The sequence below is a fragment of the Trichechus manatus genome, unplaced genomic scaffold, assembly GCF_000243295.1.
Source record: "Trichechus manatus latirostris isolate Lorelei unplaced genomic scaffold, TriManLat1.0 scaffold00265, whole genome shotgun sequence".
Taxonomy (NCBI): domain Eukaryota; kingdom Metazoa; phylum Chordata; class Mammalia; order Sirenia; family Trichechidae; genus Trichechus; species Trichechus manatus.
Window position 1 is genome coordinate 1,985,351 of NW_004444201.1, and position 23,146 is coordinate 2,008,496.

Here is a 23,146-nt window from a genome sequence, read left to right on the forward strand (position 1 = left end):
TACTGGAACTAACAGAAGATTTCAGCAAAGTTTCAGGATACAAGATAAACATTCGAAAATCAGTTGGATTCCTCTACACCAACAAAGAGAACTTCCAAGAGGAAATCACCAAATCAATACTATTGACAATAGCCCCGAAGAAGATAAAATACTTAGGAATAAATCTAACCAGAGATGTGAAAGACCTATACAATGAAAACTACAAGACACTACTGCAAGAAACCAAAAGAGACCTGTGTAAGTAGAAAAACGTACCTTGCTCATGGATAGAAGACTCAACATTGTGAAAATGTCAATTCCACCCAAAGCGATCTACAGATACAATGCAATCCTGATCCAAAATCCACCGGCATTTTTTAATGAGATAGAGAAACAAATCACCAACTTCATACGGAAAGGGAAGAAGCCCCCAATAACTAAAGCATTTCTGAAGAAGAAGAACAAAGTGGGAGGCCTCACACTACCTGATTTTAGAACCTATTATACCGCCACGTAGTGAAAACAGCCTGCTACTGGTACAACAACAGATACACAGACCAAAGGAATAGAATTGAGAATCCAGACATAAATTCATCCACCTATGAACAACTGATATTTGACAAAGGTCCAAAGTCCATTAACTGGGGAAAAGACAGTCTCTTTAACAAATGGTGCTGGCATAACTGGATAGCCATCTGCAAAAAATGAAACAAGACAGATAGCTCACACCATGCATAAAAACTAACTCACAATGGATCAAAGACCTAACTATAAAATCTAAAACTATACAGATCATGGAAAAAAAAATAGGGACAATGCTAGGAGCCCTAATACATAAACAGAATACAAATCATAAGTAACAACGCACAAACACCAGAAGAGAAACTAGATAACTGGGAACTCCTAAAAATCAAACACTTATGCTCATCAAAAGACTTCACCGAAAGAGTCAAAAGACAACCTACAGACTGGGAAAAAACTTTTGGCTACGATAAATCCAATCATCATCTAATCTCTAAAATCTACAACATACTGCAAAACCTCAACAACAAAAAGACAAATAACCCCATTAAAAAATGGACAAAGGATATGAACAGGCACTTCACCAAAGAAGATATTCGGAAGGCTAACAGACACATGAAGAAGTGCTCATGATCACTAGCCATTACAGAAATACAGCTCAAAACTATAATGAGATATCATCTCACCCCAATAAGGTTAATATTAATCCAAAAAACACAAAATAATAAATGCTGGAGAGGTTGTAGAGAGACTGGAACACTTATACACTGTTGGTGGGAATGTAAAATGGTACAACCACTTTGGAAATCGATTTGGCACTTCCTTAAGAAGCTAGAAATAGAAGTACCATATGATCCAGCAATCCCGCTCCTTGGAATATATCCTAGAGAAACAAGAGCCGCCACATGAATAGATATATGCATACCCATGTTCACTGCAGCACTGTTCACAACAGCAAAAAGATGGAAACAACCTAAGTGCCCATCAACGGACGAATGGATAAACAAATTATGGTATATCCACACAATGGAATATTATGCAACAATAAAGAACAACAATGAAGCTGTGAAACGTCATATAACATGGTGGAAGCTGGAACTTATTATGTTGAGTGAATTTAGTCAGCCACAGAAGGACAAAGACCACTATTATAAGAACTCAAGAAAAGGTTTAAACACAGAAGAAAACATTCTTTGACGGTTACAGGGGTGGGAAGGGAGGGTGAGCGTTATTCACTAACTAGATAGTAGATAAGAATCACCTTAGGCGAAGGGAAAGACAGCGCACACTAAAGGGGAAGTCAGCACAACTGGACTAAACCAAAGCTAAGAAGTTTCCTGAATACAATCAAACACTTTGAGGGACAGAGTAGCAGGGTAGGGATCTGGGGACCATGCTTTCAGGGAACATCTAGGTCAACTGGCATAACAAACCTTATTAAGAAAATGTTCTGCATCCTACTTTGGTGAGTGGCGTCTGAGGTCTTAAAAGCTTGCAAGCGGCCACGTAAGATGCATCAATTGGTCCCAACCACCTGAAGTAAAGGAGAATGAAGAACACCAAAGATGCAAGGAAAGTATTAGCACAAGAGACAGAAAGGGCCACATAAACCAGAGACTTCATCAGCCTGAGACCAGAAGAACTAGATGGTGCCCAGCAATCACCAATGACCGCCCTGACAGGGAACACAACGGAGTCCCTGATGGAGCAGGAGAAAGGTGGGGTGCAGAACTCAGATTCTAGTAAAAAGACCAGACTTAATGGTCTGACTGAGACTGGAGGAACCCCAGAAAGCATGGCCCTTGGATTCTCTATCAACCCAGAACTAAAACAATTTCCGAGGCCAACTCTCCAGACAAAGATTGGACTGGACTGTGGGACCTAAAATGATACTCGTGAAGAGTATGCTTCTTAGCTCAAGGACATACAAGAGACTAAACGGGCAGCTTCTGTCTGGAGGTGATGGAAGGCAGAGAAGGTTAGGAGCCGGTTGAATGGACACGGGAAATCAGGGGTGGAAAGGAGGAATATGCTGTCACAGTATAGGGAGAGTAATTAGGGTCACATAACAATGTAAGTATAAATTTTTGCCTAAGAGACTAACTTGAAATGTAAACTGTCACTTAAACTACCACAATAAACAAAAATAAAAATAAAAAAGTGAAAAACATTCTCATGTAAATTGTAAGGATTTAAACTTGTCTACTAGGTAAAAATAAGTCAAGGTGTATAAAACACAGAAAAAATAAAGCTAGACCCTTTTAGGGATCATTTGGTTCAACCACTATTTTAGGCTTCCCATAATTATCCTTCCAAAATAAAATCACTCCATGTGACAATTTAAAATTATCACTTCTCAAATATTTGTTAGGCAATCAGTCATCACGACACTGTGGCCCAACGCCTCTTCAGCGCACTCTCACAGCGGTCACAGCATTGCAGGAAAAGAGAAGGCTAAGGACGGCTCACTGTGCTTACAAGAGGGAAAACGTTTTTCCCCATAACTGTGCATGTACAATATGATTATGATAATATTTACCAGAAAAAAATAGCTGTATTTCACCTTCAAAAAAAGTTTATTATCAGTTAAACATTTATTGAGTTCAGAGATGCTCAGTTATCCTGAGTAGACTTAAGGCTGAAAAGCAAGACCACCACAGTGGGAGTACAATAAGTAAACTAGTTCCCAAGCTATCAGTATCACTTTACTCAACTCCTCTAGGATTCATCCTAATCTGAAATGAGAGGTAGTAACTGGTCCATAGCTACTTCAAAGAACTATTATAATAAAAAATAAATCCCTCAAATGATTCTTATAAAAACGTAAAAGATGACAAATAAAAAAGATACTGTCATGCGTGAGCAAAGATGACTTCATTTGGTACTGTGTCAGGGGTCCCCAAGACCACCCCAGGTTCAGTGACCCACTGAAAGGACTTATAGGATTCAGAATAAAGTCGTACTTACGGTTATAATTTTTTACAGAAAAAAATATACAAAGCAAAACGAACAAAGGGACAAGGGAAACGGCAAAGGAAACCAGATGCAAGCTTCTAAGAGTCCTCTCCCACTGAAGTCAAACAGGACACATTTAATTTCTTTGGCAAAGAGTTGCGACAATACGTGCAAAGTCTTGTCTACCAGAAAAGTGCCCAAAGTTTTTTATGGGGTTGGTCACGTCGGGCCCGAGACTCCCAGAAGGAAAGCAGGTGTTCAGCATAAGCCACAATGTTTACAGTTTATATGTTTATAGTTTATATGTTTATAGTTTATAGTTAAGGCCCAGTGAGACACCTGTAACACTTAGGGAAAGTTTTATATTGCTGTGGGGAGATGCTTTCCAGCCAACTTTCCAGACACCAGCCCAGGGCCAATCTTTCAAGCAGCCCCTTTAAGGATAGCAGTTTCTGGTCTGCTATGTTATCTCTTTTCTGCACCCAAGTATACTGGAGAAGAATACTAATAAGCGTTTAAGTTATTATGCCTTATCCCAACTTCACTTGGAGTAATGTCTTAAATGTAGAAAAATTAAAACAATTAGAAGACAATATAATAAAATAATAACACATAGCTAAGTTACTGACCTCTTGCAACATGTCTGGCATTAATTATTTTACATGCATGAACCATATTTAACGTTTACAGAAAATCCATGAGGCAGTCAGAGACCATACTCAAAACGCTCAACAATCACTATGACACGCAAATTGCTTGCTATGCCATTAGGCATGTACTTCCTGGTATCAGCACTAGAGGCAAGTACTATTATTATTTCCATTTTATAAAACAAGAAATAAACACAGAGAGTCCAAGGACACACAACTAGTCCGTGGCAGAGATGGAGTTTTAATTTAGCCTGGTTCTAGAGCCCTGACTCTTAATCATTATGCTATCTATACTACTTTTCAATATACAAAATACTTGTATGGTCCTAGGATGTAAAAGGATCTCTTACACACACAGCAAAAACCATAAGGAAAAACAGTACTAAATTTAACTGTTAGCAAAATGTAAAACTCATGCATGGTAAAAGGCATAAAAAGCAAAGCTAAAACAAAAGCCACTGGCTGAGAGAACCATTTTGCAACATATTTAATAAGAATTAAATTCACATCATGTAAGAAACTCTTTCATATCAATAAGAAAAAAATAAACAACCTGATAGAAAAAATGCCTACGTGAATAGGTAATTCGCATAAAAGAAAACCAAATAGCCAGAAAATACATGAAAAAAATCATAAAATTCACCAATAATGATGCAAATGCAAATTAAAATGACATATCATTTCACTATCACCAGACTGGTTAAAATTTTAAAGTCAGACCATAGCAAGTGGGGTGAAGATGTAGAGAAACAGAAATCTTCATTCACTGCTGGGACATACAAATTGCTAGAACCACATTAGGGAGAAATATGGTAGTTTCTGGTAAAGCGGAAGATATGTACCATACATTTATGCAAATAACACATGCATTATACATTTTTTTTTTTGTCAACCATGCAACACTCCCACCCACGCGTTATTTTCGTGTTATATGTGTGGGAACATTATTTATGTGGGTGTGGTATGCTATCTATTTGCAAAAAAAATATGGTACATCCTATGACCCAGTAATGCTACTCCAAGTTTACATACTAGAGAAACTCTAACATATATGTTCAAGGGAACATGAATAAGAACGTTCATTGCTGCATTGTCTCTATAATATTATTAGTGAGGAATAATCCAAACGTCCATTAGCAGGGGAACATTTTGATCAAAGATTCCACAGAAGACCTGTAATATTCCAAAGAAAACCTGGTACGTTCAAATGATGAAATATTATACAGTAATAAAAATGAATGAACTAGCTCTATAATGTAAATACAGATGTATCACAAAAAACATACCACTTAGTGAAGAAAAAGTTGTGTAACAAAGTATCAATTATATAAATTGTAAAATATACACACAAAACAATATTGTTGTTGATAGCTACATAACAATACATGTAACCATATACATATGTACAACATAGTAACAAAGGTTAAAAAAACATGAAGATAGCCAACACACATACCTTAGAACTCACTGTTATAAAGCAAAGCACATTAAAAAATACAGATAGCAAGAAACTCACTGTTGTATTTACTATTAGGGTGTTGTTGAAGACATTACATACTACATAATAAAGCCTTCTCTTTTTCAGAATCCATGCACATAGGAGATTAAAAGAAAAAAACAATAATAAGGGCTGAAAATCAATGATCTAGCTTCCACATCCCTTTCCTTGGAAAAGAATATACAAATAAAATGATAAGAAAGTATAAGGAAGGAAATAAGGATATGAACCAAAGTCACTAAAACAAAAAAACAAGCAAATAATACAGAAAAATCCACAAAGCCAAAAGCAGGCTCTTGAAATGAAGAAAAAGAGAGAATATACAAATTATAATTATCAGAAATGAAAAAGTGGACATCACTACAAGAACACAAAGATGCTAAAAAGATAATCCTGAACAACTTTCAAAGACAAATGACAATTTAGATGAAATGGACAAACTCTTTAAAAAACTGACACAAGGCGAGGGGCGGACCTGACTGGAGAGCCTGATGCCCAATTCCCAGGATGTCAGTGGCCTTCCTACCAGACTGGCTGCAGGGCAAGGCGGAAGTGAATCAAGAGACTATCCAGCAGCTCCTGGAGGAGAATGACCAGTTGATTCGCTGTATCCTGGAGTATCAGAACAAGGGCCAGGCAAACGAGTGCATCCAGTACCAGCATGTGTTACAAAGAAATCTCATTTATTTGGCTACCACTGCAGATGCCAGCCCAACCAGTGCTTCAAAATCAATGGAATAATCTTCCAGTTGGCTGTTGTGAAGAGTAACTGAATGTAACATACGTCCTATGAAGTGGAAACAGGCTTATTACCAACTCAGCTGCTTAAAACATGAATGAAACCTCTGTGGCTCTTTTAAAAATGTGAAAAAAGCTACTAAATGAATGTTATTCACAATGCACATCTTTAATAACTTAGCAGACCCCCTCAATGTTGACCCAGGGTGTCCTCTTTCCTGAAATGGGAGTGTGTTTGGGTAACAAACACAGCATGGGCAGCTTCAAGCCTCCATTTTAGTTTCATCCTAAAAATGAAACTGGGTAGGTGTTGGCTAATTAGCAGGAATGGGAGGGTGGGGGGGAACCTCTCAACTGAGACCTTGCCAAATGGACATGTAACTGTGTGCCCCCTTCTACCAGTTTGCAGTTGTGGTGCCTTTGACTGCTCTTTTCAGGCTGCTTTGAAATAAAGCTTGCCTTTCCACAAAAGATGGATACGGAGGTGTACAAGTTTCTGCGAAACAGCATTCCATCCAGAAAAAGTAAGGAATTAAAAATATATGTAACAGCAGTACAATTATCAAACCCAACAAAATTAATAATGCAGTACAACCTGTGTAAGGTGGAAACCTGTCAGAGAAGGAAAACTCAAATACTTTCCACTAATAGAGAGCGATAGAAAAGTGGTAAGACTGCACCCTGTCAAAGGTGGAAAACTTGGGAGACCCAGAAAAACAAAGCAGTCCCGTTGAGTTCTGGCTCTCAAAGGTTTCACTGTAATTCTTAATTATTATCTAATAACATCTAATACTAATAGATGTTCAATTTAAAAAAAACTGACACAAGAAGGAATACACATACTGTATTTTTACACAACTAACACATGCCTCCTATGTTTGCCAACCATGCCCTCCCCCCACAAGGCGTTTTTATAAGAACCACTATACCAATTATTTTTTTCTTGTTGCTGTAAAAAAAGAAAAAAAAAGTTAGCATAGCGCGCAAACAAAAATACCTCACGGGGGAGGGAGTGGCTGGCAAACAAACATAGAAGGTGCCTGTTATCTGTGTAAAAATCCAGTACAAATCTTAATGTGCTAATATCTATTTTAAAAATTAAATGTTATTAAATCCTTCCCAGAAAGAAAACTCCAGGTCCAGAAGGTTTCATTAATGAATTCCTTTAAATATTTAAGAAAGAAGTAAAATTAACTGTCACGAACTCTTTCAAAGAGCAGAAAAACCGGAAAGACTTCTCAACTCATTTATGAGCCAGTGGAAACATGACAAGGACACCAAAAATAGAAAATTAGGGCGTTTTCTCGATCATGAACATCAATGCAGAAAAAACTAAATAAAGTAGTAGATCAAATCTAACAACATTTAAACGGACAGTACATCACACCAAGTGAATTTATATTTAGACTAGAAAGGGTAAAGAAAATCAAGCAATGCAACCCAGCCACTAACAGAAAAAGAAAAAAAATTGTATGACCATCTCAATAAATGAGAGAAAACATTTGGTAAAAATTAATACTCGTTTACAACTAAAAATCAGTGAACTAAATAAAACAGAACTTCTTAATTTGATAAAGGGTATCTACAAACACATACACACACAGAAACTTTAATGGTGAACTATTAAAGCTTTCCCTCTGAGATTCTATCACCATTGCAATTCAATTCAATTCAACATCATGTTGTATGCTGGAGGGCCTAGGCAGTGCAATCATGGGGAAAAAAGAAAAAAAAAACACTTCACAAATGATACGACTGTGTAGGAATTACAAAAATACACAAAGGCAAATTGCTAAAACTAATAAGGGAATTTAGCTAGGTCAATGGGAAAAAAAAGGTCAATATACAAAAATTCAGTATTTTTTTTATATAGCAACAAAAAATTAGAAAATAAAAATTTAAAAGTGGTACCATTTACAGCAGCAAAATCAAACACCTAGAAATAAATTAAATATGTGTAAAATATTTACCGAAAATGTAGCAAAACATTAGCAACAAATATTTTTAAAGTCCCAAATACAGAAACATACATTATCCATGGACTAGAAGACTCAATATCATAAATATGTCAATTCTTCCCAAATTGATCCATAAAGTCAATGCAACCCCAATCAAAATCCTTATAGGTTCTCTGCAGAAACTAATAAGCTCATTTTAATATTTATGTGGAAATGCAAAAGGTTAAGAATGAGGGCAATCTTGGAAAAGAATAAAGCTGGAAGACTTACACTACTGAACATCAAAACTTATTTTTAAGCTAAGTTATGAAAACAGTGTAGTACTGACACAAGGATAAACAAATAGACTAATGGAATCAAAGAGAGTCAAGAAATATACACACATCACTGATAATGACAATGACGACCCTTCAGTATAATGGGGGAAAGATGTTTTATCCAAAAAAGAAAAAAATTAATCTTGACCTCTACCTTGTAACATACACAAAAATAATTCCCAGATAAAATGCAAACCTGAATGTGAAAGGTAAAAAAAATAAAATAAAACTTTTAGAAAAAAAAACACTGGAACGTATCTTCATGACTTCAGGGTAGGCAAAGATTTCACAATCCAAAACAGTGCTAACAGTAAAGAAAAACTGGTAAATTGAACTACATGAAACTGAGAACTTTTCATCAAAAGACGCTATTAAAAGATTTAAAAAGCAACTCACGGAGTAGATAGATATCGATTTACATAGATGTGTGTGTGTGTATAAAGATTTCATATCCAAAATACGTAAAGAATTTTCACAAATCATTAAGAAAAATACAGACAACTTCATAGAAGGCACTTCACAGAAGGGAATATCCTAACGGCCAATAAGCTGCAAAAGGCCTCTTTAAAGTGTTAAAAAGCAAAGATGTCACTCTGAGGACTAAAGTACACCTGACCCAAGCCATGGTATTTTCAACTGCCTCATATGCATACAAAAGCTGACAATGAAAAAGGAGGAATGAAGAAGAACTGATGTCTCTGAATTATGGTGTTGGCAAAGAATATGGAATATACCATGGACTGCCAGAAGAACGAAGACTCTGTCTCGGAAGAATTACAACCAGAATGTTCCTTAGAAGCGAGGATGGCGAGACTTCGTCTCACGTACTTTGGCCAGGTTATCAGGAGGGACCAGTCCCTGGAGAAGGACATCATGTTTGGTAAAGATGTGGGTCAACCCAAGAGAGGAAGATCCTCAATGAGATGGACTGACACAGGCAACAATGATAGGCTCAAGCATAGCAACGATTGTGAGGATGGCGCAGGACACGGCAGTGTTTTGTTCTGTTGTACACAGGGTTGCTATGAGTCGGAACCGACTCAAGGGCTCTTAACAACAACAATAAGCATATGTGAAGGTGCTCTACTTGAGCAGTTGTCACGAAAAACAAAACAAAAATAATGCTACTATAACTCCACAAGAATAGAAAAACTACAAAAGACAGACAATACCAGTGTTTGCAAGAAAGTGAAATTTCTGGAATACTCGTTTACTGCCAACAGGAATGCAAACACTTTGGAAAACTGTTTGATAGTATCTAAATTTATACATAAGCATACTCTCTAATTCTGGACATCCTCTCCTATGTATTTCAGCAACAGAAATACATAAATGTCTACCAAAAGATATATACCAAAATCTTCACAGCAATGAAATCCATGAACAGCCAAAAACTGAAAATAACCTGAACGCCCATCAGCAGTTAACTGGATAAAATACAACAAGAAGAATGAACAAACTACAACTAAAATATACACAGGCAGTCCCTGGATTACGAACCAGTTCCCATTCCTAAATCTGTTTTTAAGTCAAATTTGTACGTAAAGGAAACACTTAGGTATGGTTCAAATCTAATGTCAATTAGTCAAATATTTGTCTTAGTATATAGTATATAGTGTACCTTTCCACACATAAAAATATTAAAGAACACTTCCAGATAGGACTAAAACGTCTTTAATGATGCAGTAATAATGTTTTGATATGCGTCACAAAGTAGCACCTGTTTGTTATTTTGAACCATTCTACATACCTTCAATTTTTAATATAATAGGCTTCATGGCGGTTGGTTCATTAACTACAGGTTGTACGAAAGTCAGCAGCTCATAACCCTGGGACAGCCTGTGTACTATTGATTAAAAGAAGCCTTACATAAAATAGTACCTTTTAATGAATCCACGTAGATGGAGTTCAACAATAGGTAAAACTAATCTAGTTACAGAAGTCAGAATGGTGGATACGCCTCTGGGGGGTAAGAGAATGATAGAAAGGAACAGGAAGGGAGTGTTCCAGGGTGATGGAAATATTCTATGTTAAACGGGATGATTACTAAATGAGTACATACATTTGTCAAGATCATTGAGCTGTACACAGAAAACTTGTCCATTTACTGTATGTAAATTATACCACAACAAAATACTGTTAGCATTTAGGTAAATAAATAGCCTAGACTCTAGACCAGTGTTATGTAAAGCAGTCTACAAATTGTTAGGGTCCAAGACAAGATAAAGAACTTGCATCCTAATGTAAATCAACACACTGCTCCCTTCAAAGAGAAAAGTCTTGCTATGAAAGCAATTTATCAGCTGAATGAACCAGTGGTTTGAACTAAACTGCATCAGTAGCCTACTGACAGTCTAGTGAAAGCTCCTTATCTTGACCTGGACTGGAATGAGCACTATTCTAGAGAAACACCACAGAGGTGGCTGGGCTAAGGGAGGGAAGGGGCTTTGATGAGCAGAGATGGAGAGACCAAGAAAAATGAGAACGTGCTAAAAGTTCGTGGGTTAAGTTAGAGATATTAAATATACTTTGGGAGGAAAGCAGGAGAAAGAAGAAACATTGAAAAAGCAAGGCAATTTATATGAAAAATAACATGACAGAATGAAGTACATCAATAAATACAAAACATAAATGTACTAAGTTCACTGGTTAAAATAAGAGTACAGATCAGATTATCTTAACTAACCAGCTATTTGCTATGTATCAAAAAGGTCTGCTTCCATAAAGATTATAGCCTAGAAAGCTCTGTGGGGCAATTCTACTCTGTCATATGAGGTCGCTGTGAGTTGGAATCAAATCGACCAGCACCTAACAACCTAACATTTTGTCACTAGTTACAAGAACAGTACGTGAAGTGAAGATGGTTAACCTCTGCAGCGTCATGTCCTAAGTGGCTTACTGCTGCCATCTACTGGACACAATGTTCATTTCCACTTTGAGCATCTTAATCGCCTAAAAAAAGTCCTAATAAGCACATAAATCCCTAAACTGTAATCACTTCTGAACCTCCTTCAGCTAATGAGGTAAAGATAAGTTCTCTAAATTAAATGTGCGTCCTGCTCTATGTGTGCACAACTTTAATTAAATGACCACTGGTAACAATGTTCATTTCTTTTGCAAGTCACAGGTTTATCTAAGTGTAGAAAATTACATCGACTGAAATCCATATGAAATTTAATATAGCCACAAAGACTACCAATTAATTTCCCATACAACTACTGGAATATCATATTTTATACGCTGGGTAACTACAATGGGTCACTCTAAACACACCATTTTGCTCATATGACATTTTATCCATATTATTTGCAATGTTTCTAAAACGTAAAGTCCCCTGAATAGTTCTAGCCAGCATCTCAATACCTAAACCACTAACAGTTTTATCCTGTCTTTTCTTTAATGTCACCTCACTCAACCTGACGGACTTCTTAATTGATCTTTTTATTTTAAAAAATCTAAATTTCCATCAGAAAAAACTGTACATCAACAAATGAATGGATAAAGTATGGTACACAGACACAATGGAATAGTACACAACAATAAAGAGCAATGAGGAATCTGACAAACATCTCACGACATGGATGAATCTGGAGGGCACTGTTGTAGTTGTTGTTAGATGCCATTGAGTCAGTTCCGGCTCATAGCAACCCTGTGTACTACAGAACAAAACACTGCCCAGTCCTGCGCCATGCTCACAACCATTGTTATGCTTGAGCCCACTGTTGCAGCCCGTGTCAATCCATCTCGTTAAGCGTCTTCCTTTTTTTCACTGACCCTCTACTTTACCAAGCATGATGGACTTCTCCAAGGACTGATCCCTCCTGACAACATGTCCAAAGTATATAAGACGTAGTAGTCTCGTCATCCTTGCTTCTAAGGAGCATTCTGGTTGTACTTCTTCCAAGACAGATTTGTTCGTTCTTTTGGCAGTCCATGATATATTCAACATTCTTTGCCAACACCATAATCCAAAGACATCAATTCTTCAGTCTTCCTTATCCTTTGTCCAGCTTTTGCATGCATATGATGCAACTGAAAATACCATGGCTTGGGGCAGGCACACCTCAGTCTTCAAGGTGACATCTTTGCTTTTCAACACTTTAAAGAGGTCTCTGCAGCAGATTTGCCCAATGCAATATGCCTTTTGATTTCTTGACTGCTGCTTCCATGGGTATTGATTGTGGATCCAAGTAAAATGAAATCCTTGACAACTTCAATATTTTCTCCGTTCATCATGGTGTTGCTTATTGGTCCAGTTGTGAGGACTTCTGTTTTCTTTATGTTGAAGTGCAATCCATACTGAGGGCTGTGGTTTTTGATCTTCATCAGTAAGTGCTCCAAGTCCTCTTCAGTTTCAGCAAGCAAGGTTGTGTCATCTGCATAACACAGGTCGTTAATAAGTCTTCCTCCAATCCTGATGCCCCGTTCGTCTTCATATAGTCCAGCTTCTCCAATTATTTGCTCAGTATACAGACTGAATAGGTATGGTGAAAGGATACAACCCTGACGCACACCTTTCCTGACTTTAAACCACGCAGTATCCCTTTGTTGTGTCCTAACAACTGCCTCTTGATCTACGTACAGGTTCCTCATGAGCACAATTAAGTTTTCTGAAATTCCCATTCTTTGCAATGTTATCCATAATTTGTTATGATCCCCACAGTCAAAAAAAACACAGGTAAACATCTTTCTGGTATTCTCTACTTTCAGCTAGGATCCGTCTGACATCAACAATTATATCCCTGGTTCCATGTCCTCTTCTGAATCTGGCCTGAGTTTCTGGCAGTTCCCTGTCGATATACTGCTGCAGCCACTTCTCAATGATCTTCAGAAAAATTTTAATTGCATGTGATATTAATGACATTGTTCGATAATTTCTGCATTCGGTTGGATCACCTTTCTTGGGAATAGGCATAAATATGGATCTCTTCCTCCAGTCAGTTGGCCAGGTAGCTGTCTTCCAAATTTCTTAGTCATATGTTGAAACATCTCAACTGCTATTCCATCAATTCCTGAAGCCTTGTTTTTCGTCAATGCCTTCAGTGCAGCTTGGACTTCTTCCTTCAGTACCATTGGTTCCTAATCATATGCTGCCTCTTGAAATGGCTGAACATCAACCAATTCTTTTGGTATAATGATTCTGTGTATTCCTTCCATCTTCTTTTGATGCTTCCTGCATCATTTAATATTTTCCCCATAGAATCATTCACCACTGCAGCTCGAGGCTTGAATTTTTTCTTCAGTTCTTTCAGCTTGCGAAATGCCGAGTGTGTTCTTCCCTTCTGGTTTTCTACCTCCAGGTCTTTGCACATGTCATTATAATACTTTCTTCGTCTTCTTGAACCGCCCTTTGAAATCTTCTGTTTATCATTTCCGGACAAAGACTGTATGTAGGCCACTATTGTAAAACCTCAAGAAAAGATTCACACAGCAAAAAACAATCTTTGATTGTTACTAGGAAGGGGAAGGATAGGGAGGGGAAATCACTAACTAGATAATAGACAAGTGTTCACTTTGGTAAAGGGAAGACAACACACAATATAGTAGAAGTCAGCACATGACCAAGGCAAAGTCATAGAAGCTTCCTAGACACTTCCAAACACTCTGAGGAACAGTTACTAAGGCGGAAGGCTGGGGACCATGGTCTGGGGAGACATCTAGGTCAAGTGGCATAACACAGTTCATAAACAAAATGCTCTACATCCTGCTTTTAAGACCCCATCTAGGGTCTTAAAGGCTTGCAAGCAACCATCTAAAATATAGCTATTGGTCCCGTCACATTTGGAGAAGAGGAGAACGAAGAAAACCAAAGACACAAGAAAAATACAAGTCCAAAGGACTAACAGACCACATGAACCACAGCTTCCACCAGCCTGAGCCCATAACTAGATGGTGCCTAGCTACACGAACCGAACGCTGATAGGGATCACAATAGAGGGTCCCAGACAGAGTGGGACAAAAACGTAGAACATTCAAACTCACAAAATAAGATCAGACTTACTGGTCTGACAGAGACTGAAGGAACCCCTTAGACTATTACCCACGGACACACTGCTAACTCAGAACTGTAGCCACCCCCAAAGTCCACCCTTCAGCCAAAGATTAGACAGGCCTATAAAACAAACAATAACACGCATGAGGAAAGTGTTTCTTCATTCAATCAAGTATACGAGACCAAATGGGCAACGCCTGTGCCAAAAGCAAAGACAAGAAGGCAGGAAGGGACAGGAAAACTGGATAAATGGACACAGAGAACCCGGGGTAGAAACGGAAAGGGGGAGAGTGCTGATACATTACGGGGATTGCAACCAATGTCACAAAACAATTTGTATATAAATATCTGAATGAAAAACTAACTTGCGGTGTAAACTGTTCACCTAAAACACAGTAAGATTTTAAAAAACACACACAAAAAAATTATTGATAGCTAATGAATTAACAATAACTTGGGCTAATCTACTGCAAACAACCTCTTTGAAGAGTTAAAAAGCAAAGATGTCACTTTGAGGACTAAAGTGCACCTGACCCAAGCCACGGTATTTTCAAATGCCTCATACGCATGCGAAAGCTGGACAAAGAATAAGGGAGGCCAGATAAGAATTGACGCCTCTGAATTATGGTACTGGTGAAGAACACTGAATATACCATGTACTGCCAGAACAACGAACAAATGTGTCTTGGAAGAAGTATAGCCAGAGTGCTCCTTAGAAGTTCCTTAGAATGCGCTCTCATCTCACGTGCTTTGGACATGTTATCAGGAGAGGCCAGTCCCTGGAGAAGGACAAAGGGTCAGGAAAGAGAAGACCCTCAACGAGATGGACAAACACAGTGGCTCCAACAATGAGCTCAATCATAGCAACAATTGTGAAGATGGCGCAGGAGCAGGCAGTGTTTCGTTCTGTTGTACACAGGGTCACTACGAGTCAGAACTAACTCGACAGCACCTAACAACAACAACAGTAGTACCTTCATGAAAGAACTCTGTAAGCAGTTTTCTATGAGGATACTTGCGCAGAGTTATAAAAAAGCTTTTTCATCAATGAGCAATTTCTAAAAATCTAAAAAATACAACCACGTCTCTATGGAAAAAACAACACATTTTTCTCACACTGCATTTCAAGTAAACTATTTCAGAAAACGACTGATGCCAGATTGAAAAAAGCATGGTAAAGACCACTACCTCCAAACTAATTTTAGAGATTTAACACAATGACAATCAAAATCCAAACATAATTTTTTTGGTGTATGTTTAGGACAGGAGAATTTGACAAAATAATTCCAAAGTTCACTACATTACATAAAAAAGCCATCTGTTTTTCACAATTTCCTAGCTTGGTATTTAGGTTTGCAATAGCAAACTGCTCTATAAAATAACAATGCCACGGTTTAATGAATAAAATGGAAAAACAAAAAAACCCCTGAGGTCTCTCCTCTGTCAACTACAAGTATGGCATGAGTATAAGGGGGCACTCTGGCTACCCAGTCTCAGCTTTAGGAGAGAGAAGCGATACTCCAGGAACTAGTTAAGAAATAGAACTTCAAACTCATTGCCACTCAATTCTTATTAAATGCCTGGTTCTAAGAAATACCTGTGAAATGTTGCCTGAAAGATGTACAATCATTCATTAAATACTCTATAATTATTCAGCTGACAAAAACAAACAATAGAGCTTTGTACCTGGACTGCACGGTATAGGCACACTACAGAATGTTCTATCCACTAGATGTCGGTAGTACCTCTCAACTGCTGACAACTGTCTTAGTCATCTAGTGCTGCTGTAACAGAAATATCAGAAGTGGATGGCTTTAACAAAGAAAATTTTATTCTCTCACAGTTTAGAGGCTAGAAGTCCAAATTCAGGGTGCCAGCTCCAGGGGAAGGCTTTCTCTCTCTGTCGCCTCTGGAGGAAGTGGAGGGAGGTCCTTGTCATCAGTCTTCCCCCAGACTAAGAGCTTTTCAGCACAGGAACCCAGGGTCCAAAAGACGCACGCTCCTGGCTCTGCTTCTGTGGTGGTATGAGGTCCCCCTGTCTCTCTGCTCGCTTCTCTCTTTCATATCTCAAAAGAGATTGATTCAAAATACAACCTAATCCTACAGATTGAGTCCTGCTTCATTAACATACCCGCCGCTAATCCTCCCTCATTAGCATCAGAGAGGCAGGATTTACAACACATAAGAAAATCACATCAGATGACAAAATGGTGGGCAATCACACAATACTGAGAATCATGGCCTAGCCAAGTTGACACACATTTTTTTGGGGGCATAATTCAATCCATAACAACTAAAAATGTCTCCAGATATTGCCCTCCTTCCTCCAACTTTGAGACGCATCAGCCTCGCTTAATCTGACCAATATAATATGTATAAATGTATGTATGTGTCATATAGGGTCGCTATGAGTTGGAATCAACTCGACAGAATGTGTCTGGGTTTTTTTTTTTTATATTATATGTGTGTGTAAGGGTATATTTAAGTGAAGTGTCATGTGATGCAAATGTGACAGTCTACATACTTTATTATGTACAGCTGTTGTCAGGTGCCGCTGAGTCGATTCAGACTCATACCTTATATGACAGAGCAGAACTGCTCCATAGGGTTTCCTAGGCTATAATCTTTATGGGAGCAGATCACCAGGTCTTTTTCATGTGGAGCGGCTGGTAGGCTTGAACCGCCAACCTTTTAGTTAGTAGCCAAGCACTTAACTGTTGTGCCATTAGGGCTCCTTTATTATGTACTAGGGTCTGATATTTTGTCGGCCCTTAACAAATAACACAGGAAGCATCTAAATAAGATGGAAGGTATACAGAGTTACTGCACCAAAAAGAATTGGTTGACATTCAACCATTTCAGGAGGTAATATATGATCAAGAATCAATGGTACTTGTCATGGACTGCATTGTGTCCCCCCCCAAAATACGTTTATCAACTTGGCTAGGCCATGATTCCCAGGATTGTGTGACTGTCCACCATTTTGTCATCTGATGTGATATTCCGAAGTGTTGTAATCCCTATCACTATGATGTTAATGAGATGGATTAGTGGCAGTTATGTTGATGAGATCTACAAGATGAGGTGGTGTCTTGAACCAATCTCTTTTGAGATATACAAGAGAGAAGTCAGCAGGGAGACAGGGGTACCTCATACCACCAAGAAAGCAGCACTGGGAGCAGAGCACATCCTTGCGACCCGGGGTTCCTGTGCAGACAAGCTCCTAGTCCAGGGGAACACTGATGACAAGGACCTTCCTCCAGAGCCGACAGAGAAAGCTTTCCCCTGGAGCTAATGCCCTGATTTTGGACTCCTAGCCTACTAGACTGTGAGAGAACGAACTCCTGTTTGTTAAAGCCAGCCACTTGTGGTATTTCTATTACAGTAGCACTAGATGACTAAGACAGTACTGAAGGAAGAAATCCAAACTGCATTGAAGGCTCCAGGAAACAACAGAATACAAATTTAGATTCTTCAACAAACGAATACAATGCTGCAAGCGCTCACTCATTGATGCCAAGAAATTTGGAAGACAACTGCCTGGCCAACCAACTAGAAGAGATCCCTATTTGTGTGTATCTTACTTATCTAGTTGCTATAACAGAAATACCACAAGTGGATGGCTTTAAAAAACAAAAATTTATTTTCTCACAGTTTAGAAGGCTAGAAGTCTGAATTCAGGGTTCTGGCTCTAGGGGAAGGCTTTACTCTCTATCTTGGCTCTGGAGCAAGGTCCTTATCTCTTTGAGCTTCTGCTCCTGAGTGATCTTCATACGGCTAGGCATCTCTCTTCCCCCATCTCTGTCTGTAGCTTGCTTGTTTAATCTCTTTATATCTCAAAAGAGATTGACTCAAGATACACTCTACGCTAATCCTGCCTCATTAACATAACAAACAGAACCCATTCCCAAATGGGATTATAACCACACACACAGAGGTCAGGATTTATAACACATATTTGACAGGGACCAGTTCAATCCCTAACAGTGCCCATTCCAAAGAAAGGTAATCCTACAGAATGTGGAAATTATCAAACAATATCATTAATAACAGCAAGAAAAATTTTGCTGAAGATAATTAAAAACATCTGCAGCACACATGACAGAGAACTGCTAGAAATTCAAGCCAGATTCAGAAGAGGACATGCAATAAGGGCTATCACTGCTGAAGTCAGATGGATCTTAGATGAAAGCAGAGAACACCAGAAAGATATTTACTTGTGTTTTATTGAGTACGAAAAGGCCCTGACTGTGTGAATCATAACAAATTATGGATAATACGGCAAAGAATAGGAATTTCAGAACACTTCACTGTGATCATGCAGAACCTGTACATAGACCAAGAGGCAGTCTTTGGAACAGAACAAGGGAAACCGCGTGGTTTAAAGTCAGGAAAGGTGTGTCAGGGTTGCATCCTTTCACCCTACTTACTCAATCTTCATGCTGAGCAAATAATCCGAAAAGCTGGACTATATGAAGAACGGGGCATCAGGATTAGAGGGACACTCATTAACAACCTTCGATATGCAGATGACACAACTTCCTTGCTGGAAGTGAAGAGGACTTGAAGCACTTACTGATAAAGAGCTTCAGTATGGATTGTACCTCAAAATAAAACAAAAATCCTCACACTGGCCTAATAAGAAGCATCATGATAAACGGGAAAAATATTGAAATTGTCAAGGATTTCACTTTACTTGGATCAACAACACCCATGGAAGAAGTAGTCAAGAAATCAAACGACATATTGCATTGGGCAAATCTGATGCAAAAGACCTCTGTAAAATCTTAAAAAGCAAAGATGTTACTTTGATGACTAAAGTACACCTGATCCAAGCTGGACAATAATAGAGAAAGGTCGAAGAAGAAATTGATGTATTTGAATTTAGGTGCTGGCAAAGAATACTGAATTTACCACAGACTTTGTAAAATGGAAGGAGAGCTGGTGGCACAGTGGTTAAAGCACTCTACTCCTAACCGAAAAGTTGGCAGTTCAAACCTATCAGCAGCTCCACAGGAGAATGATGCAGCAGTCTGCTTCCATAAAGATTTACAGCCTTAGAAACCCTACGGAGCAGTTCTACTCTGTCCTACAGGGTGGCTATGAGCTGGAATTGACTCGACAGCAGCAGGTTTGGGTTTTTTTTTTTGTTTTGGTGTAAAACAGTAGTAGTAGCATCAGAACTTGTCTAACTTCAGGGTGAATTATGAGAATCAAGATCAGCACAAAGCTGATTCCTATGAGGTAGAGGTCAGACATACCTTCACTCTCCAACCTTGTTACCAATTCTGATACCAGCCATCTCCCTATGGCACTCTACTTCTCACTGGGTTCGATAATCCATTGCAACGGCCACACAGGACTCCTAGATCATACTTACAGTTAAGTGGCTTATTCAGGAAATAACTCAGGACCACGATCAAGAAGCAGGTAGACAAAGTCTGGAAGGCTCCCCAAAGTGAAGAACACGTCCCTCCCTCCCTTCTTCCGTGTAGACAGCTCTTTCAGCCGCGCAAGCAAGCAGGCCCTTCTCTCTACCTCGTATGCCCCCTCTCAGCTGTGCTGGCCCCCGGAGGACAGGCTTCCTCTCAGCCTCCTCAGAACAGAGTTCTTCTCAGCCACCTCAGGACAGGCCTCCTCTCAGTCCCCTGAGGACAGGCCTTCTGCCCGTGACCTCACTGCCATCGGCCTCTCCAATGCTAACTGACCCAGCTCAGAGCCAGTGTAGCAATTTTGTTCAGCTCTCTTTTAGCTGCATTCCCAGCAGCAGGCTTCTGCCATCAGAACCAACTCTACCACAGGGTTCCTTCGAGGCCTGTTGCTACTGGTTCTGCTACAGGGCCCCTTCTGGTCCTGTAGCTGCCAGCTCTGCCGCAGAGTCTCTTCCAGGCGTCTCACTGTCTTTAGCGTTATAGCCTTTGATCTGTGTTATAGCCTTTTAGGAGGTTCTTTGCCTCCTCCCTCTCTGCTGCTTCTCTCTTCTTGCCTTTATCTCCCCTTCCTGCTTCTTTCTTCCTTCTTTCTGTCTGCCAACCTCTGTGGGGTTGGCTGCATATATAAGCAAACTCCTGGTCAATTTCAAGGTACAGCCCTCCCACCAGGCCCATGAACTAACCAATCGCCTCTCGGTAAGTCAGATACTTCACTTTCATAGTAGGCTATGGTCACTTCATTTACATAAGTATACTGACCAATCCCTGCAGGTGTGTAAAACAGACCAATCACAGGGCAGGCTGCAGCACAGGGCCAGACAAAAAGTACCAAACTATAATTTGTTTATAGCGCACCCAGGAAGCATCAAACAACCTGGACAAAAGTAACAAAGCCTCTGGGGTAGAAAATTAGGGCAAAGGTAACTCTCTAGGGCTTCGGGAAAAATCTCTCAAACTGTTTCTCCAAAGAACTAAGGCAAAACTCCACATGAAGGAACTCATTTCACCATAGACTGCCAGAAGGATTAACAAATCTGTCTTGGAGGAAATATAGCCAGAATGCTCCTCAGAAGAAAGGATGGTGAAATTTCATCTTGCTTACTTTGGACATGAGTCCTGGTGGCGCAGTGGTTAAGAGCTTGGTTGCTGACCAAAAGGCTGGCAGTTCAAATCCACCAGCCGCTCCTTGGAAACCCTATGGGGCAGTTCTACTCTGTCCTGTAGGGTCGCTATGAGTCGGAATCAACTCGAAGGCAGTGGGTTTGGTTTTTTCTTTGGTAATCCCTGGAGAAGGACATTGTGATTGTTAAGGTTGTGTGTCAACTTGGCTGGGCCATAATTCTCAGTGATTTGGCAGTTAGGATATACTCTGGCAGCCATATAATGATGTAATCATCTTCATGATGAGATCTGATATAATGTGATCCCCTCAATGATGGGATCTGCTGTGAGTAGCCAGTCAGTTGAAGGGGAGTCTCCTTGGGGGTGTGGCCTGCACCCAATATAGGTGAACTTTCTGGCAAGGCTCGTGGGCTTTTGCTTGCTCTGTATCCTGCAGCTGGCTTCTGTTCGTCTGACCCCCGGTTCTTGGGACCGGAACTAGCAGCTTACCTGCCATCTTGCCTGCCAATATTAGGATTCATCAGTCTCCACAGCCCTAACCCTAACCCTGCTGTTTGACCTGCCAATCTTGGGCTCACCAGCCCCTGCAGCTATGCTGAGTCAGGAGAAGGCTCCAGCCTGACCCACGGACTTGGGACTTTCCAGCCTCTGCAACCACATGAGCCATTTCTTTGATATAAATCTCTATATATATATATGTATTTATGTACTTTACTGGTTTTGTTTCTCTAGAGAACCCAGCCTAAAACAGACATCATGCTTGACCAAGTAAACGGTCAGCGAAAAAGTGGAAGACCTCCAACGAGATGGACTGACACAGTGGCTGCAACAATGGGCTCAAACATATCTACTACTGTGAGGATGATGTAGGATCAGACAACATTTCGTTCTGTTATACACAGGGTCGCTATGAGTCGGACATGATTCAACGACACCTAACAACTAATAAAGGTGAATTTCCATTTCTCAAATTAGAAAAGTTAATTCATAAACCTAAAAAAAATTCAATAACTATCACAAGTCTATCATAAAGTAAACAAAATATTACAAACAGTATATAAATCCATACATACTATGCTGTTCATCTCAGAGGACTCATAGCTCCCAACCGGATGCACATTTCCAATGGGCTCCAAGCCCTCTTCATCCCACATGTATGTTCCATCAGAGCTATCAGATGGAGAGAGTTCAAAGGAAGAACCAGCTCTGTCGTCTGTATCTGGTGAAATCAAGTTATTCCCAGATGCATGCTTTGTATAGTCACTGTCTTCAATTGATTAAAAAAGAGAGAGAGAGGGTAGTTATTAATTCACAAAAATATCATTTCTCTGGTTCTAAAAATACAAGCTCTAATAATTTGATCTATTACAGCAAAAAGGTTGACAAAACAATTCATAACTGTACTATTTTGTAAATTCTAATAAAAATTTAAAAATCAAGCGTCAAAATCTTAAAAATAACCTACTGAAAGATTTTCCAGTAGACATAAAGAAAATTCATTTAACCATCTTTCACTTCTAAAATATTTCTAGAAATATAAATAAAGCCTCATATTCTTTTAATGTTTCCCAAAATTATTTACTTTTAACCTGGAAACTCCCCTCCTCTGTATATAACTAAAAAACAAACCCACTGCCGTCTAGTTGATTCTGACTCATTAACTATAAAGATAAATAAGAAATCTAACTCCTCCTTGAAAAAAAAATTTCCTGGGATAAAAAAAAAAATCTTTATATTGGACATAACCTATATGATTTCATTTATCTTTTGTTATAACTTTGCTGTTAGCATATAGCAGTGATCTACTACCCTAAAAGAAGAGATGGTTTTATAGTATGCCACTGGTGGGGGAAAGTGGGGAAAAAATTCTTTTGAAGCACTACGTACACTGATTAGGAGTAAGCCTGGATATGACAGCCAAGAAGAGGCGAGGAAAGACACCGTAGGGGAAGAGTGCTGTTACTGATATTGTTGTTGTTATAA

General features: G+C 39.1%; 1 protein-coding gene and 1 pseudogene across 9 annotated transcripts in view; one reads left to right on the forward strand and one right to left on the reverse strand.

Moving 5' to 3' along the window:
- Nucleotides 1-23,146, reverse strand: part of CCSER2 (coiled-coil serine rich protein 2) — a 285,551-nt gene that overhangs the window by 189,277 nt on the left and 73,128 nt on the right. For all 9 annotated transcript variants that reach the window (XR_002822873.1, XM_023724846.1, XM_023724847.1 and 6 more), the window contains one exon: nucleotides 22,237-22,430. Coding sequence is in view for 8 of the 9 variants with exons in the window: in XM_023724846.1 (XP_023580614.1) it covers nucleotides 22,237-22,430 (194 nt within the window). In the remaining variant the exon portion in view is untranslated. The remainder of the gene's footprint in view (nucleotides 1-22,236; nucleotides 22,431-23,146) is intronic.
- Nucleotides 6,002-6,578, forward strand: LOC101355755 (SS18-like protein 2 pseudogene; annotated as a pseudogene).